The 22,888-nt window shown below is 38.0% G+C and overlaps 1 protein-coding gene across 1 annotated transcript in view; it reads right to left on the minus strand.

Annotated features, from left to right (window-relative positions):
- USH2A (usherin) overlaps positions 1 to 22,888 on the minus strand; it is a 385,041-nt gene that overhangs the window by 219,578 nt on the left and 142,575 nt on the right. The window contains exons 22-29 of the mRNA XM_084261650.1: positions 21,665 to 21,791; positions 21,175 to 21,276; positions 19,498 to 19,686; positions 18,873 to 19,003; positions 14,268 to 14,541; positions 10,921 to 11,124; positions 10,722 to 10,802; positions 8,292 to 8,477 (exon numbers count right to left, since the gene is read on the minus strand). Coding sequence (XP_084117776.1) covers positions 8,292 to 8,477; positions 10,722 to 10,802; positions 10,921 to 11,124; positions 14,268 to 14,541; positions 18,873 to 19,003; positions 19,498 to 19,686; positions 21,175 to 21,276; positions 21,665 to 21,791 — 1,294 coding nt within the window. The remainder of the gene's footprint in view (positions 1 to 8,291; positions 8,478 to 10,721; positions 10,803 to 10,920; positions 11,125 to 14,267; positions 14,542 to 18,872; positions 19,004 to 19,497; positions 19,687 to 21,174; positions 21,277 to 21,664; positions 21,792 to 22,888) is intronic.

Here is a 22,888-nt window from a genome sequence, read left to right on the forward strand (position 1 = left end):
CACCTGTTCCATCTCTGGCTTATAGGAACAAAAATAAAAGTTTTCTTTGGTTACTGGATTTCTGTGGCTTGGACAACCCTTTTCCCAAAAGAAAAAAACTCATAAACAACTATATATAAGCTGCACTGGCCTTGAAGTTGCAAATTCAGGTTGCTGTGGTTCAAGGAAGCCTGTTCCATTCCCCTTAACACAGGGTAACTCTCTGGCTGCTTTAATTTGCATAAAACCTTAGCCCAACAATCCAATTTTGCACTACGTGTTAATTAACCACAGAGAGCATTGGTTCTGTAGTATCTATCACACTGTTCCCCTTGATCCTTCCAGGTAACTTTTTTAATTTTCTGCAGGATAATTAACTTTAAAAGTTTGCAGAGAGAGTAAGACTGTTAAAGTATTTTGCAAATTTTTTGGGGTATGTCTGTAAGAAAACCATTCTAATAATCCTTTCTATCCTCACGAACATTGAAAAGTTGGTGTCTTTTTATCAGTAAAAGTATTTGTATGTAGGTTAGAGTGATGTAATTTTTAGAAAATGTTGAGGTTTATTTAATCAGAAAATTTACATTTCATATAAATAAATTTATACAATAGCATTGGACTGCTAAAAAAAGATTCATTTAGGTCTAAATTCAATCAAGTTAGAACCTTAATATTGCAGAATATTAATATAATTTATGTTTTAAAATGCATATATTGAAAAACATGCTGCTGGTCTGCTAAAGCCAGCTAAATGAAAGAAGATATGAAACTACATTCTACCACTATGATTTAGAGGCATGGAGTCACGATTAGGAGCTCCAGCACCACTTGATAACTCACAGAAACCTCATGGGCACAGGCAGATATATTGCCTACATTATGTTGTATTACCTGCGGCAGTCAAACCAGAATCTGAGCAGGGGCTTCTGGTATCCCCTGTGGCTCATCCCTCCAAGAGAGGTGTGCATACATGTGGGTGAGAGAGACCAAATCCCCTCACGACACCCACAGGGACAAAGCAGGCCAACAAGCAGCATCACAGATCTAATCATTACATAGGTCCCAGTACGTGATGCCCCTTCATGTGGGAAGGATGCATATATCCTTCCACATCTTGCACACTGTGGCATGGCACTGTAAAGTGCATACCACCATTCTTCTAATGGGAAACATTTAAATGTTCAGTAGCTTATTCAGTAGCTTGTGCTACTGAACAAAGGTTACTTCTGTAAAATAATGATAAAGAGAAAAAATTCACCTGAAAATGACAATTATCCTTTTATTTAAACATGGTTCAAGCACCTGATGAAGCAGCTCTTGAAAATCATACTTTCAATTTAAAGTTTCAATACAGCTTCAATACTTTCAATACAGCTTCTTATTCCTTTAAATGTTCTGTCAGATCTTAGTTGTAAACAAGCATAAGCTAAATACAACAAACCCGGTTAGTACAGTGTGGCTTTTTTTATCTTCATGAAATGTTTTAGAACACTGGAAATTTGTCCTGACTGGGAAGAGAAACTTGAGAGTCCTCCTAGTGCTCTGGCCCTACATGTATTTATATTGGTTTGCAATTCTCTTTTACAGACTTACCTGCAACATAAGAGTGTTTTGAGTGTAAATTATTTGTGCAAACCAAGCGCTTTCAAGTAATTTCAAGTACCTGAAAGTAATATCCAAGTAATATCCAAGTAATTCACTAATGCTTGCACATGGCAAATTGCCTGGCTGTAGTAAATCGCTTGCAGGCCCCACGGAGATCAAAGTAACCCAAAGGAAACAGCACTTTCTAAGAGCCACCAAGCAGTAAACCCTCTTTGCAGCCTCACCCTCTGTCAGCACAGGTGCTCCCCTGCCCATAGCAGGGCTGTCCTCAGCTTCTGACTAGTGGGGAGCAGTCCACCCTGCTGCCCCAGCTGTTGCCCCACGCCTGGTGGGACTGTGGTGGTTTGACCCTGGCTGGAGGCCAGACAACCACCAAAGTTGCTCAAACACTCCCCTTTTCAGCTGGACAGGTGAGAAAATATATATTGAGAGGCTTAGGAGTTGAGATAAGGAGAGGGAGAGAGCATTCCACAATTAGTGTCATGGGCGAAACAGACTCAACACAAAGGAAAGAAAATTCACTTGTTACACTACACGCCCAGTGAAACCCCAGTTGGATAATGAGAAGTGTGACCAGATCTTAAAACACCTCCCCCCACACCTCCCTTCTTAGCAGACTTAACTTTAGTCATCATTCTGCCGTCCTCTTACCCCTCCATTGCAGCACGGGAAGGGACAGGGAATAGGGGAATGGGATTTTCAGTCAGTTCTTCACGAGTTGTTTTCCTTCTTAGCTGGGGGTGGGGCATTCCTCGTAGCCTTTCCCTGCTGCAGCATGGTGTCCCACCCACAGGAGACAGTCTCCAAGAGTAGGGGTGTCAACTCCTCACCAACTGCCTCAGTGCTGAGGGTGCACTCAATTCCATCATTGATGTCATTGATAAAGATGTTAAAGAGCACCGGTCCCAAGACAGACCCCTGGGGGACCCAGCTTGTCACCAGCCTCCACCTGGACATAAACCCATTGACCACCACCCTTTGTCTATGTTCTGTCAACCAGTTTCTTACCCACTGGATGGTCCACCCATCAAATCCACATCTCTCCAATTTAGAGATAAGGATGTAGTGGGGGACTGTGCCAAAGGCCTTGCACAAGTCCAGGTAGATGACATCGGTTGCCTTCTCTTTATCTACCGATGCTGTCACTCCATCATAGAAGGTCACCAGATTGGTAAGGCACGACCTTCCCTTGCTGAAGCTGAAGCTGTGCTGGCTGTCCCGGATCACACACTCATCCCTTATGTGCTCCAACATGTCATGCAGGAGGATCTGTTCCATGATCTTCCCAGGCACAGAGGTGAGGCTCACTGTTCTGTAATTCCCTGGGTCTTCCTTGTTCCCTTTCTTATAAATGGGAGCGATGTGACTTTTTTTTTACAGTCCCTGAGGACCTCTCCTGACAGCCATGAGTTTTTCAAATATGATGGAGAGTGGCTCGGCATGATGGATGATGTCCTTCTGGTGTCTCCACCCGCTCCAACACGGGGTTGTCCATGGGCTGTATATGGGATCTCTGCTCCCCATCATCATGCATGGGCTGCAGTGAGACAGACTGCTTCACCATGGTCTTCTCCACAGGCTGCAGGGGAATCTCTCCCTCTGGCACCTGGAGACGTCATTCCCCCCCACCTTTCCTTCACTGACCTTGGTGCCTGCACAGTTTCTTACATCATCTCACTCTCTTCTCTGGTGGCAAAAAGTGGCTGCTCGCAGGTTCTTTTCTCCTAAATGTGATTCCCAGAGGTGCTATGACCGCTGTTGATTCAGTTGGCCCTGGTCAACAACGACTCCGGATGGTGTTTATTCTGTTGGGCCGGGGGGAGCTTCTAGAGCCTTCTTGCAGAATCCACCTCTGCAGTGTACCCCACTCCTTTCTCCTCCAGAACCCAGCCACACAAAACTACAACAGGGACTGTCCATGGGGCTGTGACTCCCAAACCCCAGAAGTGGCCAAAGCACAGAGGCTGGTGGCAGTGCTGCAGGCTGCTTTGGCAGCACCTGCTTGGGCCCAACAGAGCTCTCCCTGAGAGGGAGAACATCTCAGCTGGTGGTACTCGTATTTGCCGGCCAAACAGTGAGCTTCCCCTAGCCCTGTGCCCACCAGCGAGCCTGGGCCTATCAGTCACTGGCAGGAGGCCCCGACTTCTCTTCTGAGAGACTCCCTTGCTAGAGTGCTTTCAAAGCCACAGCGCAGCCAAGCCACTTTGATTAACCATATTAAATCATTAAATTAACTTTTCCTGAGATATTCATCTGCTGAGCATAAAAGACTAAAAGGTGAAAAGTAATTATAAACACATGTCAAGGGAGGGAATGAACACTCAGGGCATTCAGAGGGGAAGCCGTTGACAATTTTCTTGTTATCACGTGCACCGCCACAATTTCAGCATTTGGCTATTGTGACAGTGGCACTGGCAGGATGAACTGCAAATAACATACACAATTAAAAGAGGAGTCTGCGATAGGGACACCAAACCTTTGTGAATTCTTTTGCAGGGTATTTTGCTTAAGTATTATTTGCAGCTTTTGCTAGCCTTCTTCACTGCCCATAATTGGGAGCTGGTAAAATTTAGAAGCTCGGGGATCTCCTGAATCCTATTATGAGAGTAATCTTAATTATGAAATGTTTATGCTTTCTGAGCTTGACAAGAGAAGCAACAGAGGATTGTGATTGGTGGCACAAAATACATTTAGAGGCAAGACAGCTGCAGTGTACCCCAGGGGTTGATACTGGGGACATCTTCCTTAATGACCTTGATGATACCGGGTGAAGTGTGCACCCTCAGCAAGTTTCTGGATGATACAAGAGAGCCAATAAGATTATATAAGGACAGGAGCATATTTTATAAGGATATCTGGGACTGATCAATCCAGCTTAGGGTGACCTATCAAGGTGTGTATGTATCTGATGGGAGGGAACAGAGAAGACTGAGCCAGACTCTTTTCAGTAGTACCCTGTGATAGGACAAAAGACAACGGGCACAAACTGAAATACATGGAAGTCCACCTGAACACAAGAAACTACTTTTTTACAGTGAGGGCAGTCAAACACTGGAACAGGCTTCCCATAGAGGAATATTTCCATCTGTGGAGATACTCAAAACTTGACTGGACATCGTCCAGAGTAACCTACCCCAGCTGAACTTGCCTGAACTGGGGGGATGGAATAGGTGATCTCAAGACATCCCTTCCAGCACCAGCAATCCTGATATTTTGTGATAGTCTGGATTCCAACAGAAAACAGAAGAAATAGCTCACAAGCCACAATGAAACAGTGTGTTCTACAGTTTCTTTTGTCTGTTTAAATACTGATTCTAGTTTAGATTGCAAATGTTGATGGCAGCATAGTAATGGCATGTGGAATGCACTGGAATGCAGAGTAAAGCAACACAGCCTTTAGGGAAAAAAATCTTTCATGGGATGACCCTGTACTTCCTTTATTACTCTGCTGAGTGTGACTGGCTGTATCCAAAGTGTATTGATGTTATTACATGCTTCTTTGAAGGCAAGATTGGCTAGCACAGCATTCTTTGAACCCAAAAAATTTATATACTAACTTTATACTCTCATCCTATAATACAGATCCTGAACACCATGTTGAAATATACCTTATCTAATAAACTCCTGGTTCAACAGTCAGAACCTCATTTTAAGGATTTAAATCTGCTGAATATTCCTTTCTTGGATAACAGTGAAAAAATGGTTTGACATTTTGAAGATTACAAGGGTCAGATTTTGAAGGATTTCAGTTTCTGAGGAGTCAGAAATAGGCATTTGAGACTGGTATCATGCTAATTTAAAGACCTACTTTACCTTAAATATTTACCTCAGATTTTCTTCTTCTTGACAAGAGTACAACAGGTTCTTCTGAATCTGACACACGCAGGAAAGCCTTCTCAGAAATGGGTAAAGCTATTAATTTTTTTGTTACTGTGCTCCAGTTATGACTCAGGACCCTACTGCACAGAACAGATCATGGTAACTGTTCAAAAGAATTTATAGTATAGGTATAAAATAAAACACAACAGATGGGCATATAAAGGTGTAAGAACAAAAATACGATAAAAGGCAGCGTTGGTGCCCACAGATATATTTGCAAGCAGCAGATTAAGTCGTGCCTAGGTTTAACAGCAAATGAAAACTTGAAGCAAGGAGTGGAAAAAATACCAGAGATGCTTCACCAGTGATCCCACTGAGAGCTGTGGTTCTTTCTTCTCCGCTGTTGCATTAGCAAACCTAGCTGTTGGGCTTACTATAGCACCTTCTCCTGATATTTAACAAAGGAATTTCTGAAGAAGTTTCCCTGAAATTAGGGAAAAAATAAGCAAAATTTCTGTTCTCAGCACATTCAAAGGAAAAGCAAAGACAGCACCTTCTGGCAGGGTTCTGTGTTTGTATGAACTTTTTAGATTAACAAGAAAAGTTAATTCAGCCACGCATTTTCTTAGGAGTCATATTTGTGAGCAACCACTTCCCAATGTTCACAGACTAGTCCATCTGTCTAGGCTTCACTTAAAATCAACAGGCTGAAGATAAAATAATTTCAAGATCAGTGATTTAATTTTTCACTTGTTGCTTCTCTGACTTCATCATGGGGACATGAATTACATATTTCATACAACGCCAAAATTGGAAAATACATAACTAAACTATCGGGCAGCAGTTATAAATAACAAAAGGAAGCACTCCTTCCACACACACAAACCTGAATTGGAAAACTTACTGTCACAGTAAGTTACAGAAGGCAAAAGCATAAATGTATTAAAAAGAAAGACAGTTCTACCACAGACCATTAAGCATGATGGTCCAGATGCAACTTTCAGCTCCAAAATTCCAGAAACTACCATCTGAATTTGTATTAACTCACTCTATGCTTCACATATTTCTTATATTTTCTTCCCAAACATCTACAATCTGACATTGTCAGAGATCACAACGGTTAAACATAGCTGTTCCTAAGTTCTTAGGGTCATTATATTTTGCAGTATTCAACAGCTATCTGCTATAACAGACTGAAGAACTAAGATTCATTTACTATCTCTATTTAATAATAGGAAGAAAAGCTGTTGTCTTCTGCTTCCTGAAAGCTGCATCCACATAATCTCTTACATGTCCAGCCTGGCGTAGAATTTTTCATAACCCCGACATAATCATAGCATAAGACCAACAAAAATTAAATAAAATATAGGTTCTGACCATCTCCTGTGAATAAGACATCTAACCCATATATTCCTAATCTAGCTTTTAATTTCTACTAACAAATTATATTTCTTTACAGCATATATAGAAAGTACTCAATCAACAAGTTCATCAAAGAAATCACATAAAAATAAAAGGTCCCTGCAGTTGTGTAAGTACACTGCTCACAAATAGTCATGAGATTTTTAAGTGAAGAAAATAAAATACATGCATGCTTGCTTTTGAAAACACTGTATATGTTTTGCCAGAGAAACAGAATACATGTAGCACATATTACCTGCACTTCAGGAAAGCAGAATAATATACTGCTTGAGGGTTAGAGGGGCATTCTAAGACTGGTACATTGTCCAAAAGTGGGTAATGTATCAGCATTGAGCATGATGTCATTAGCACTTTTTGAATCATTATAAAGCATATAGCTAATTTTAGAGCTTATATACACAAATCTATTGGTTCTAGTTTGTCACAATGAAAGTCAAATTTTGAACTATTGTCTCAATTTGGTCATCACAAAACATAATTTGGACTATTGTCTGTAAAGTTCTCTTTTCCCAGAAAACTTTTCAGCAGTCAGGCAAAGGCATTCTGTAAGTAGAGAGTGGCAAGCCAGATCCACACCACTCTGACTGGAAGAGAGGTCCCAAAATGTTCTCTGTGTAGCAGTCTCCAGCATTTCTTCCTAAAAATATCTTCCTTCTATGGGTTATGAGACCTAGACTCCAGAAGAATCATAGAATAGAATCAAAGAATATACTGAGTTGGAAGGACCCATAAAGATCATCAAGTCCAACTCCAGGCTCCACACAGAACCAGACAAGTCAGAGCGTGTGACTGAATGCATAGTCCAGAGAATTCTTGAACTCAGTCGAGGTCAATGCTGTGACCACCTCCCTGGGGAGCCTGTTCCAGTGCTCAACTACCCTTTCAGAAAAGAACCTCTTCCTAAATCATCTCATGTGCAATGATTCCTATAGCTCCTGTCCTCATCCACAACTCACGGCCCATTTGTGTCCAAACCCTGTAAACACAAGGACCTTCCATCCTGTAACAACCTACCTCCACATCCCAGTGGTATCAAGCAAAGCACCTGATTACCATAGATGTATGCTAGTTCCAACTGAAATCAGTTAGGTTCAGATGATCGACATCAGGCAAATATATCAAGCGCTTTCAGATATCAAGTGAAATAGTATCTTATGGGACACACATCTAGAGCTCATTTAGATGAACCGAAATTAACAGGGAGGAAACAACTCCACATATATTGAGAAAACAAACAAAAGCATTCTTCCCCAAAGCATCAATAGGTTGGGAAGGAATACCTCAAATAAATCTGCTTTTTAGTATTTGAGTTGTATCTTAACTTCTATTGTTCTTCGAAGTCAGAGTACATTACTATGTATATACACACAAAAACCAACAAGTAATACTTCACAGCTCAACAAAAGGAGGTATAAGCATCCCGAGTGATTAGATGTGCCTAAAAAATGGTACTTAACAACATTTACCTGTGAGCATACTAGTGTCAGCAAGCTCAGCACTAGTGATGGGTACATTGGGACCATCCTCTTCATATGCTTTCAAAATGTACTTCTCAATTACACCTATGACCCCAGCAGGTTTGTCCCAGGTGACCTCAATGCTGTAACCATTTATACTGTGAACTCTTGAGGGAGTTGGCACATTTTGTGGAACTGTAGAAGGATAAAATAGAAAATAGAGAAAATGGCAGTTCTAAGGAGACTATTGCCCCTATTCTTCACTTTTAATGGCTGCAGTAAATCAGACTCAACCATTAGCATAAATACAATTTATTAGAGTTGTAACTTTTCAGCATTGATTTAATATGACTGCACATCTTGAGCTATTCAGTTTTAAGCTATATTTCAAAACCATCAAAACTCCATCTACATAACATTCCTTCTTGTCTTCTTGTGATTTTCCAAAAACATTTAATGTATCAAATATATTTAAGAATCACTCACAAAGAGAGGAGGTGGATTGCATGTAGCTAACAAGTTCAGGCATTATAATCATACAACTGAATGAAGCAAGACAGTATTGCAACAGAGAAGGGTTTGATGTTTATCTATTGGATATCTAGGAGACAGAATGCCACAGCTATGAAATATTTCTAAACATTTGCATTGTCATTAACAAAAGTAGTTCAAAAAATTTAAACTCTTCCACTTATTTCCATAATGCCATACAACTGCCTCAGGGCAAAGCAGATTTATAAGGCCTTTTTCCAAAATCTTTTGCTTCTGATCATTCCATATTTTAATAATAAAAAAAAAGAAAAAGATATTTAAAATAACTGGAAAACCAAGTTCATTTATGCATACAATTGACTAATAAAAAATAAAATCCCATTTCCCATAACCTTTAACTATTTATTAGATAGTAGTATACCAAGTAAAGGTCTGGCCAGTAACAACTTCATCACAGATGACTGCACAAGGGATGCAGAGGAAAGGCCCAAGGAATGCTATGGCAGGATGATGGATGATGAGTTTGCTGTAAATGCAGGTGGACTCCCTAGCCCTGCTGATGATTATTCACTTTTCTCACCATCAAATAATCTTTTTGTTAAATTTTATTATTTAGCTCCACTAACGCAGCCTTGGTTTATATATGAAGGGTACTGGAACACAAAGTATAAAAATACCTGGAAGTTATGATTCTTAGGTAAAGAATGTGATACTGTAGGAAAGATTTGGTTATTACAGTAATATATTGATTTTATTAGTCCTGAAGTGTATCACAGGACAAGGTAAGGTACTGTATAGCAGATGGTCTTCTCATAAGGGACATAACAAAACCAACTCAAAAATAATTAAATAGCGCAATTATTCTCCAACCCTGGGGAACATGTAGCTGTGCAAGCTGACCACAGCATTGAGAAAATAAATTTATGGTAAACCTTACAGTCATCAGGCTGTTGGTATGAAAATATGAATTTTTTTCTCTCTCTTCTCTGTGGAACACAAAATAAGGACAATAAGTTGTAAAAGAAAGCATCTGGAAATCCAATATTTACACAAGTATTTTTGAGATCATACACTGAATATCTTGCATCTAAAGAATTTTATGCATTGATGAAATGCAATTAGGCTTCAATTTACAGAAGAGGGAAAGTTGGTTAAATAAAACATGCACAACTGTAAACCTTCACGAACTTGCTGGCTCAATAAAGTTTGCAAAAACACTGAAAAACAAAGGAAAGGTTCTTTAAATTTTCTTCAATATAATATAAAAAAAAATTTATCTTTAAGGGTCAGCAGGTATTATGTTCCTACTTTGATACCCCCTCCACTAGCCACATGCTGCTATTCTTTTAAATATTACCACATTTTCACACACAATCTATGGGCTGCTTGTTAAAGAATCCACATTCAGCAGCACTGAGTGTCACACCGATGTGTGGGTAATGAAAAAACCCAACTTTCACACGATCTTCTTCTCCCTAACTACATGGCTTCTTATCTTTGGCAGCTTGTGCCAGCTGTCCCAGTATCTTCTTTCTCTACACTTTATTTTGCATCACTGAGGTATACATAGGAAAATACAGATTTACTTACTGCAACAGACTCAGTTTGTGTGAGTTTAGACATGCATGTAGGAACATACCTAGATGCATAGCTGGTTTGACTCAGTTAATGCAGCTCAACCCTTTCACATCCTTTGCTCTCACACAATTACATAATCTAATACACATTTGGAGAAGACCTTGAATTATACATGGACAATACTTGCCTTAATGCATTATAGCTGAAGATAGCAATTTGGTACCTATTCAGAGCATTAAGTAGAATTTGATACTTCAGAAACACTATGCAACTTAGACTAATCAAAATGGCTGTGGTGGGACTTTCTCCAACCTGATGTTCGACGGCTAATGAAAAATGGGAATAAGTATGCCTTAAAATTGTATTTACCTGGCTCTCTTGTACGACCACGGGTCCATACACTAGGTACTGATCCTCCTTCATTTGAGGCAACCACCCTGTAAAGGTATTCTTCAAAGAACGTAGAGAAGGATAGAGGAGGAAAAGAAAACAAAACACTGAACAGGGTAATACATTAATACAGAATGAAATATAAATACGTATTTCATTTAAGGAACCAATGTGTTACCTGTAAATGGTTGTAGACCACTCTCATAAATACTCTGCTCTTTTCCTCGGTATACTAGGATGGAGTCATTTCCCCTGCAGTTAACAGCACTGTCAGTTGATAGGCATCCATCCAGATTGACTCTGACAGCACTGCTGGACACAGATGCCAAGTTAACGACAGCACCTCGTGTAAATTTAACATCCTTCATGCAACCACCGAAACCTAGCAAACAGTAAGGGATTAGTATCACAGAAAGAGCTTCAGTCATTAATTAAGAATCACTTTTGTTCCTTTCAATTCTATCTTTTCAGCACTAAAGACTGTAATGTGAATATGTTAACTTCCAACATAACATTCAAGATACTAAACTGGTAAAAATTTCTGGTATTCTAGTATGACTTCCTGCCTTACTGAACTATATTTTCATTGCTATGAAATCCATCCCACAAGGAAAGAGCTTTTTGTTTTTTCTGTCACTTCTCTCTTTAAAGTTATTGCCATAAATGTGATTCTGAATTTGAAAATCAGCTTTCTGATGCCTGCTAATATTTTATTAATATGCACTCGTCCTCAAACTGAGAAGAACGTACAGATTAAATACATAACTAACTTCAAAATATTACAGAGCTGTGTCAGTTTATCCTAATGGGACTCTCTAGAAACATAACCCCAAACTGTTCATTCATGAGAAAAAAATTAAGTAACCTCCTTTTATAGTAATTTCTACATATACATATAGATATTTCTGTGTGTGTGCGTGTGTAACATTCCCCCCCAAAAAATTTAAATATGTTAAATTAGATACTTGTAGTTAAAATGCCACTTCAACATTTCAGGATGTTCAAATTTCTGTATACTTCCCCAACTTAATTTACAAAGAAATTAATAAATTGATACAAAATATTTCTCAGATCTGAGTAAAGCATAGTGATAAGTGTTTAATGTAAAACCAAAGTAGAGAGTAACCAAACAGAAGACTTCAGTTCATTGAAGAATTTTGAAAATTAAAAATCAGCCACTCACAGATCAGAGTTCTTTTTTGGCTTTGTGAAAGCACCATATTTATCTCTTATGTACTTTTACTGCATTCATTACTGCAAGATGACAGGTCAGAGTAGTATTTGTACTCAGCCATCCTGTCTGAGAATCTAATGCCCAAAAATAGTTGCAAAAAGAAAGGGACACTGAAGGCAGAAACCAGTTTCGAATCAACCTCTAAAACACCTTCTTTCCCCACAACGCTAGAAATTTAGAAACTGCTCCTTAAAAAGAATGCCTGCTAATTTAAACTCAACTCCTGCTCCACAGTGATATGCTCAGTTTCTGAGGCAGTCTGTGGCAGAGGAAAGAATCTGTCTCAAACTGCACGGGCATCTTCTTCATTAGACAAAATGAACAATTTTTTAATTTCTGATGAGAAGTATACTGTATGGCCTATTTCAATACATTCTTTTTTAACATTTCTAGCTGCGTTTACAATTATATGAAGATTTCTGGGTGACATCAGCCAAGTAATCTTGTTTCCTTTTAAGCAGATGCAGCAATGACTAGAAATTCTCACAAACATTTGTGCCAGCTCCCCTCCACCTTGACCTCTTGGGAGAGCATGCAATGGGTAAATGCAAAGGCTCACGGACTCTAGACAAAATGTCTTAAAATGAAATTGTAACTGACATAGAGGTGGGGTGGGAGGAGAAGGATGCTTAACCCCATTTGATGTGAGCAAAAACAATATTCCTTTATTCAAAAATGAAATATCAAGCAGCCATTAATTGAGAAAACCTTTTAGGAAAACTTTAGCAAATATTTATTCAACTCATGTCTTCATATTCTATCATATCATTGTATCATTACAGTCCTAAATAAAAGTGCATTTCAAAGCTGTAATGCCTAATCTTGCTCATCTAAATCTACATTTAGGAACACACAACAACGTTTTTATCTTCAGTAGATATCATAGCCGCCATCTTGTTTTGCGGCATGCTTATAAGGCTCTGTGAAGAAGGAAATGTTTATTGATGTGCCTCAATATGCACTTCAGACATTCAGTTTAGACATTATTTTGCCTTAGATTCTTTCTATACAAATCTCTCTGCTGCAGGAGTTGAAAATGCATCCACTCACGAGGCTATACCATCTGCTCTGAGGCAACACTGACAGGCTATGACTGGCTAGCCCTTTTGGGCCATAAATATGCACACAGAACCTGAAGGAAAAATATAATATATGTGATACCTACAGCTGGAGGAATACTTAAAACAATATTTTTGAGCTGTCTGTGAATGCAAGTGCATGGATTTGACTTGAACTATTCTATAGCTGTGAAATCACAAAGCCTTCAATGGAGCTCAGCAGTGCTTACTTGAATGCAGGCATTCAATATGAGATCATGCAAAGCATTCAAAGCCACTTACTGGATTTCCCACTAATCACTTACTGCTACATATTTACCCACAGTATCTAAAAAATACAATATGATGGAAGAATAGCTTCATAAGTAATGAAAAAACACACCCAAACTGTAAACAGAGCTAGTTTAATAGACTCTTTTTGACTACAGTTCATACAGTAGATCCTTTTGTGGAAGCCATTAGAATCAGGCTGTAAGTAATGGTTCTCTCTTTTCCCTAGAAATAAGACACATAAGAGTCACAGTAATAGATAAATCATGATCATCTCTTCTCCTCCTGATAATATGGAAAATATCACAGTAACAGAGCCAAAAATCCAAGTTCAGTGTTTTCTACTAAATTTTCGTAGACCAGAATCACTATCTCCTAAAAAAGGACTTATAAACTCTCAACAATTCTTCCATGTGGCAGCATACAGCCACATGCAGCTGCATTGCAGTGAGTTAAGCTATGTTTACTGTCTTCCACTGGTTTTGTACTCCAGATCTGTGAGTGACAAAAGTTGATCAAGTGAAAGAGGTTTATCTGAACTGGCTTTCTCTGATGAAGATTTGAGACGATCTGGTTTGGCACCACAGATTAACATTTACTACTCTCCAGTTCCTCTCCTATGAGTTAGATTGCTTCAGATATCACAGAATCACAGAATCACAAGGTTGGAAGAGACCTTTGAAGATCATCAAGTCCAACCATTCCCATCCTATGCTAAATCATATCCCTAAGTACCTCATCAACCCTTTTTTTATCTCCAAGTTGGAAGAATTTTTGTAGCACTACAAAAGGATGAGGACTAAGTAAAGGTAGATGGGTAAGGATAACAGGTAGCTAAAACAAACATGGGTGGGAGGGAAAATCAATTTACTTATTAATGAATTTATACTACCAGCAGCAGAACATCCACCTTGCACGACACCTGTTTTTGAAAAACATATGTTCTTCCTGGTGTCATCTTACCTTGTTCTAGCCCCAGTTCCTTATAAAAATTCTGAATCTCAGGTGGGATTCCTCCTATGTAGACAGGTGAGTTTACTTTCAGCTGCTGAACACGGGGTTCGAGCATCTGCTCTCTCAGTTCATTCATACTTGCTGAAACTATGGAGCCCTCCTTGTTCACTGTGACTTTGTTCCACTTTCCATCGCAGTAAGACAATCCTAACCAGAGATCCACTTGTGTAAAGACAACGCCGGTTCTTAAAAAGATGTTTAATATTCCACTTTTCAGTTCAATCTATGTATTTTAAAAGAGGGGGGAAAAAAAGATTTTGAGAGAAATCACATCCAGAGCATTATCAAAGGACACAGTTATGAAAAAAATAATCAAGGCAGTTAAAGAACAAGATCAAGACTTTTTTCATCTTCAGGGTAGCAGAAATTACAATAAAATTGTTTACATAAAACATGCTAAATACAGAGTATCTGTTCATTCAGAATGTAGGAAAATATATTCTGATTTTTGACGACTGACTTTGGTACTAGTGTAACTAAGTAAAAGGAAAAGACAATGAATCAGGACTGATTTGCCTTTTTTTTGTGTTTTGAGAATGAGAAAACAGTATTTTACCTATCAATTCATTTTTTAGAAGAATGTAACGAGATAATAAGAAAATGAAGTGTCAGACCTGATTAAGGTCTTTTTAATTGGCTGGTGAACTCAATTTCAAATTTTTCCAGCATACACTGATTCTGCATTTCATCCCTTTTCTTCTAAATCTTGTAAGAAAATAATTGTTTTTTATATGTGCTTTTTGAGATTAATGTCTGGTTCTCTAATAGAAATACATTTTCCTTAAATTTTTACTGCAAAAGTTTCCAAATGCTTTATTGAAAAACTCTTTATCCTAGCTGAGGAGAACACGAGTGGGCCGAGACTGTCAGTAGGCAGTTATAGAGCACTAAATGTTTGGTGATACACTGGCTATTGAAATATATGGATATGTTCACAAAATTATTGTTTCCAAGCCAAAAGCTTATTAAATGAAATAAAAACTACAGACTTAATATAAATGTTTATCACTACTGTTGACAAACTGACATATTTAGGTTCGTGACCACATTAATGTTGCAGTATGTGTAATTTCCTTAACAGAGATATAAACTGAAGAAAGAACTGGTGTTATAGGCAACACAGGCTCTGTCACAGAGAACCTGTGACTGCTTCCTTGTGAGACTGAGGAATTATTTGCCTCTTTGGGACCAAAACTTCTCCTGTTTCCATGAGATGATTACACTTCGTAGCTAAGGCCTTTCCCAGTGAAGGACAGATCATGGCATCGGTGCTAAGTATAGCTTGAAAAAGCAGTCTATTCAACAAATCAACATTTTTCTTCACCGACGAGGATTATTATGGAGAGGACTGTGCTGGTGTGAAGAAAGCATTTCAGCCGCATAACTAAAGTAGCATGTCAGCATGCCTGCCAGACCTGGAAGCTGGAGAGAGGACATGGTGGTTGACACAGGGTCGCTACCCAGCACATTCATCTTCCAATTTCCTCATCTTGGCATAGACTTAAAGCAGGCAGAGAATGATATTTGTGTTTCTGTCATGACTTGGACTGGCATTTAGGATTCCCAAGTGCAGCTAAAGATAGAGGACCACTGTTCACTTTGAACAATTCTGCATGGTAATGATTAAAAAAAAGAAAAAGCCAAGTTCCACATACATCCAGCATTCTCTCTGCTAATGAGCACAGGTTCAGAAAAACAACAGATATATTGTTTGCTTTGGATAAAATTCTGGATTCCTAATCTATCCTTGGGAAATATGTTATTATTTTAAACCAAAAATGCACAAAGCTCACCTTATTCTTCTGCCAGACATTTTAGTTGACATCTCTCAACAGAACAAGAGTATTATATTACATCTCTAAATATGTTATCTGTAAGCACACCTGTATATGTCATGGTTGCACACTGTTGGCCACTGAAGTGGTCAGCCTCAACATCTGTAATCCAAACTCTCAGCAGTCACAGTATCTACTTTCAAGCAGAAACTCATGAGCAAACACATGCTAGAGTGAGAGCTAATGATTTGTACTAGTTTATCTGGTCACAGTTTGTCCATAATTATTGTGTCTGGATCCAAAGATAATGAGATTGACCTCTCTAGTTTGAGTTAATTTTGAAGACATGGAAGTGACCTTTACATAGAGAACCTTTCCAGGATACAATTTTGTCTTGGGCAGAAGACAAGACAGAATCTTTGGCCATTTGGTAGCAGGCCAGCCATCAGCCTAGCTTAGTCATTCCAAAACTAGAAAGCTAATAAGAGAGCTGTGACCTATGCAAAGGGAAGGGTCAGGGAATACCGTCTTACAGTGGCATTCAGGATAAGCAAAATAGCTTCTAATGTGTTTTGCAGTGCAAGTGTCTCCTGACCAAAGCTCCTAACAAAGACATCGTAACTCATGCGCAACGTGCTACACACCTCATTTTCACTTTCTATTAACCTTTTTTTTTGTGAGCTCAAGTGTATGGAAAAGCCTTCTGTCATCATTATGTATGTGTAGAACACAAAGCTGCAAGGGTTGGAAAAGCATGCATATAACCATTCTCTCTAAAATTCCTCATCTTAAGGGTATGGAGATCCTGAGGTCAGGAGTAAAGTGAGATTAAAAAAATCATTTGACTTTGGACAAATGCTAGGAAAATTATCTAACCAGTTTTCAGTGCTAAATAAAACAAATTTATTTTGCCTAAATAATTTGTGCTTTTTAAGTGCATTTTCAATTTGGTAAGTCACCTTTTTGTTTCATAGTCAGAAGCTATTTTCCTATATTTTTTAATCTTTGACAGAGCAAGAGAAAGGAAACAAGGAACACATACTGCAAGAATCTTCTGAAGAACCCAAGCCCCATGTTTGTCCCTATAAGTACCTTTAATGTAAATAGTACCCCTGCACTATGAATTACACACGTGTAAGTCTTTTTAGTGTGGGACAGTAGTGTATGTATAGCATCTTATGCTATTAACTCATGATCTTCGTCATTACTTGAGGGCAAAACTGAAGTAATAATGTGTAATTAGCAAGACTTGTTATTGGAACTCATAAATTTTGAACTAAGGCTGCTTGAAAAAGAGGAAGCAATCAGGCCTATAGCAGAATTCAAACTCCGTGAAAAAAAAAATCTACTGAAAAAGTCAGTTATTTAAAAAGTAAATACTGAGTTATAGTTGACCTGAAAAGAAAAAATAAAATATATTTATACTGTTTAGGTCAGAAGTTTAAAAGAATAGGCACATTAGATATAATGCTATGCAATAAAACAGGGGTTGACATGACAGCCATTAGCAATATAGCTGCATTATAATAAATAAATAAGTGAAATTCAATAAAAATGCAGAAAGGGCAGATTAGGTCATAAAGACTAACAATGCCCTAAAAATCTCTGAATGCAAATGATTGCTTCTTATACCAGCTAAAAAGATATATTGCTTATAATGTAATACCTACTAGTCGGTGCAAGTAGTAACTATAGTTCACCCAGTAACCAGTGGTGACCACAGTCGAATTACATTGCAAATCCTTGGGGGAAGGGAAAATACGAAAATCCACAGCCATGTAACAAATAAAAATGTATTTTAGAATTGTAACTACCACATTCAACCTTAAACAAAATCCTGGAAGAGATGAAAGTATGAATATTTCTGAGCATAAACAGTGTTATTTAACAAAAAATGAAAGTCCATAGGCATTTTCTCACAAATTTGCATAACACAGGATTTGTGCAGCTTCCTCTGCAGTGTTGGTGTGAGATGGGATTAAGCTGGACCACTAATTTCTACAACATTCCTTAAGTTTTTAATCAAAATGAAGAAATCTTGATTATAAAGAGAATCATAGAATCATAGAATCAAAGCAGGCTCCCTAGCTCATATTGCACAGATAGGCTTCCGGATGGGTCTTGAATATCTCCAGAGATGGAGACTCCACCACCTCCCTGGGCAGCCTGTCCCAGGGCTCTGTCACCCTCACTGTGAAAAAGTTCTTCCACATGTTGGTGCGGAACTTCCTGTGCTCGAACTTGCAGCCATCACCCCTTGTCCTGTCTCCACAGACCACTGAAAAGGGGCTGGCTGATTCCCCCTGCATCCCATACTTAAGATATTTATAAACATTAATAAGGTCCCCCCTTAAGAAATACAGACATCTTTACTAGGATACTGGACAATTTCCATGATGAACTTTTTGGTTTACAATTTAATTGGTTTTGTTCTCATATGAGAACTGGGAAATTAGATAGCTCTATGCTTTCCCAGGAAGGAACATAAAGCATTTAATACACATCTTTTATTCTCTTTTCTAATCTAGCAAAGAGAATAACTTTGTTTTCCATATATCAATATCATTCTTATTTATGTTATAAATAACACAGGTAATTTATTTTGAACATTTGTTGGAGTCTTTGTGCACCCCTTACACTTTGCTGTGCACAGCATTTCAAAATAAGTAAAGCACAACAATAACTTATGGTTTGAAATATCTTTAAATGCTGGGTATATCTTAGTAGACAAAACTCACAGGTCATATCTGTATATAGTTATTTGTATTTCTGAACTTACTGCAAGATAGTCTGGGCCATCTTTATTGTAAACAAACAAAAGCAATCCATTCAGCTGATCTGTTCGAAATTGGAATGAGATCTCAAATTCCAGTCCACCACTGAAAACACCAGAATGCAGTTCCAGAAACCCTTGAAAGAAAGCAAATACATGCATAATTTAAATTAAATACATAAATAAAGATGTTCAAGGAGCTAAAAGCAAAAATTTCTACTCTGACATGAAGAACTCGGTGGTTTCAAGACTAAGGTTTACAACTTTATCACTCAGATTTGTAAAGGACAGTTATCCAAAATATGCTGCTCTAAATTTTGTTACCCGGCTTTTTTTCTTTCTTTTTCTTTTTAATATACAGTATAGACATCTGTGTCTTCAAAAGCCAAACTTCAGTTTTTACAAGCATATCAAATCTCCATACAGTTACAGCAGCAGCACCTGTCTGTGTGTGCAATTGCTCTTTCAACCAGTAGCCTTCTGTAAACGCAGAAACCAAATTTTAAACCATTCAAAAACAATCCTATCTAACGAAAAAAACTTCTCTGAAAAGCAGATCTCTGCAATATTTTTGATTCAATTGCTTTTTATATATCAAGAACATACTTGGCTAGTGCAATAGTACAAATACCTTTGCCAAGAAAATGTGCTCCTTCAGAGAGGACAACAGGGCATCCTTCCCAAATTTCATAGACATTGTTTTGCTCTTCAGCATCCTGCCAGTTCAGAGGTTCCCAGTTCTCATAGGGAGTATGCACTTTTTTCAAAAACATGTCACTGAGACACCCCACAAATCCTTTTTGGATGATCCTCTTCATCCCTGACAAAAAGGTAAATAATTGTTTTAAGCCAATCGCCCGCAACTAAACACAGGGATTAATTTATATGTTTTACATATGCTCATCCTATCATACATGTCCATGTGGGCATTGATAATCAGCCATAAATCACTTCACAGATGTGGTCTCCAAGCTAAGTCCAGATTTCTATATGAGTTTAGTCACTAAAGGCAGCAGCTACTACTATGTAGCTGTAAAATATTACAATTTTTGAGATTTTGCATACAGGTACTTTGAAATCAATAGTGTAAATCTCCTTCATGAAGATTCCAAGGAAAGTTTTCAGGTTTACCCTCTTTAAACACAAAAACAACTGTGAAGAAACGCGTGCATCTGCTGAAAAGGAAGAAAAAGTGTTGTAAAAGCTAATGGAGATGAATACATGTTTAGAACCTTCATCAGGAAGTTCTGCTTTCTTTGTTTAGAATTTTTTAAAAGGGATTTGTGGCCTCTTTTTCTTCACTGTAAACAGTATATAAAGCAGATTTGAGAGATGCATGTTCTCTTGAGTTGTATTCATAGTCAATCCCATTTTAATTATTTAGGTGAGGCTTTTGAGGGGGGCACCCTGGATTGCTTTATAAACCAAGGTTTTAGAAGATAGCGTGCATGTATTTCTGGTTTTAGTAAAACGACACAAAGGAGGATAGAGGAAGTTGTACTCTAGTATACCTCACATCAAGCCATCAAACAGATTTCATGTCATTATCAGTGGTGGGAATACAAACTTAATAAAAACAATTTGGCTTTCAGGTTAATACAAAAACAACAAAGCCTGGAAATGAATCCACTGAGAACTGTGGAGATTGTATACTAAGAACTATGAGATTTTATACTGGTTTTGTATGCAATCACCTCTCTGTTATGTGCTGGTAGAATATACACTCAGTGTGTGTATATATATGTTTATAAACGAACACAACATATGTTTATTGATTCTTCTGAAAGCCAGCTACAAAACAGCTCCACATAAATATAGCTGTATAATACAGACGTATTCATACACCACTAATCTGATGGCAACAATCCCTGAAGGATCCAAACTCACACCAAAAAAGGACAGCAAGATGTATCCCTGGATCCAGGTGGGATGTGTAACTTTGTGCTTAAGCTATCAAAAGCAATTTGTACGTGTACTTTGGAAAAGAACTTTTGGAATCCAGAATGTAAAACGCACCCATAAGTTTCTCACATGCATACCGGGTCTGTGTATAAAATCCATTACAATACACAGGCATCATGTACTGCCTTAGTGCTGGTGAAATCAGCTCTACAGATACTTCAATCTACACTCAAAGATAAAATTTGAGAAACTGTACAGACGTTTTTGATTAAAACAATTATGCTAATTAAGTACCGTCCTCGTGTTTCTGACACAATATCAATACCCCCTACAGTTCTTCAAAGGCAGTTAACTCACTGCCACTGGATAGGATTTGTCATGTCATACAGACCACAGTTATACTCACCCACATCCTTCCTTACAATAGCATAATCTCGTGGCAGTCCTCCAACAAAAACTCCTGTGTTCTCTCCAATAATGGTACTGCCACTTGTTGCTACAGCAGAACCTGAACAAAATAGGTCGTTATTCTTGGATTCAATGCTTCCAACCAATTTTCAACAAAGTAACAGAATACTGGCTCTTGAGAGAAAAGGCTAATGTAACCCATCCTAACACTTGCCCATACATATTCTGAAAATATTTATAACTATTCTACAAAATTATATTAACACAAGCACAGAATCACAAGTGCAAAAAGACAATACTCCTTCCACTTGGTATTAAATTACTAAAGATTCACAGCTGACAGATAACTCAGGTGAGCAGACAAAACAATTTTTTAGTCAGAAAAAGGATTGAATTTTTTGCTATATGGATGGAGAGAGGCAGTGCAAAGTGAGCAGCACCCTGAGTAATATCAAAATAATAAAGCAAAATGGAGCTGGATTGATTACCTGTGTACTGCCCATCCACTGTGATGTTTCCCAGTGCTTGAATTCGTGTAGCAATTATTTGGTGCCAACTGTTATCATTGTACTCTTTCCCACCATCATTAGTTGGAGTGACTGCTACTGCAGATCCCTTTTTATAAACAGAAAAATCTGATTTAGAAAACTATGAAAGTAAAATTTAGAAATATACCTTACTCTTTGCACCACTCTGTGATATAATACCCAAAAATAAAGACAAAAGTCCTCTGTTTAGTTCCTTCTGAAATATCGAGTGATGTTTAGGACTGATTTTCCCAGTAAATTAAGCTCTCAAATAATAAATGAGGGATCAAGGATCCAGTTCAGTTTCTATTAAAAATAGAAAACCCTGTGTAGTTCTCCTGATAAAGAGGAGAATGAGGCACAAGTTACTGGAGGGTAATGTCACTCAGAACTTTTTTTTTTTTTTTTTTTAATGAAGTCTCTATTTAACTACTTCATGGATTTCTGTGGTTGTAAAGTTTGATGGCCATGATTCAACACATCATCCACAGGAAGCTACTGCATATCAGGATTGTAGACTGCAGAACCTGTCTATAGTAAAGGACCCAAGAGATGTATTTGCAGGATAGTATGAAGATGCGTGTTCTCTCTCTGCTAAGCTGGTATCAAAAGGACTTGATACATCTATGAAGGAAAAGGCTATACCAAGAGATTGGGGGGGGGGGGTGGGGGAGGCGGGAAGAGTTAGATATTGATCATACAGTACAAGTCATGCATCTAATATGTTTTTAAATTTAAGTAGAATTTTTACCTGGCTTTATTAAAACAAAAAATATAATAATATGAGGGTAGGGATTTAGAGACATTCATGACATAATGCAGAGAAGTCTTTTCTGAATTGCTGAGTAAGGAATATAACAGTTGCTGTTGCCAAACCAAGTGTCAAGACTGTAAACAACCAAACAAAATACCCCATAAGTTCATATAATGATCCATTCAAAATAAAATTAATGTATTTCAAGAATTTTCCTGAGATATGTATCCAGATAGTCTTCTAGCTTTCAAATAATTCCCGTAATATTGTCTCAGGACCTTACACTTATACTTGAACCACGTGGGAACATGAAGTTATTCTGTTGAATTTACAAAATAGAATTGTCCTACGTAGCAGAATGGAAAAACATTTCTTTGCATAGGCACTACATAATATAAAAGAATCACCACTTCTGCAGTTATGTTACGGTT

The sequence above is a fragment of the Gallinula chloropus genome (genome assembly GCF_964237585.1).
Source record: "Gallinula chloropus genome assembly, chromosome: 3".
NCBI lineage: Eukaryota > Metazoa > Chordata > Aves > Gruiformes > Rallidae > Gallinula > Gallinula chloropus.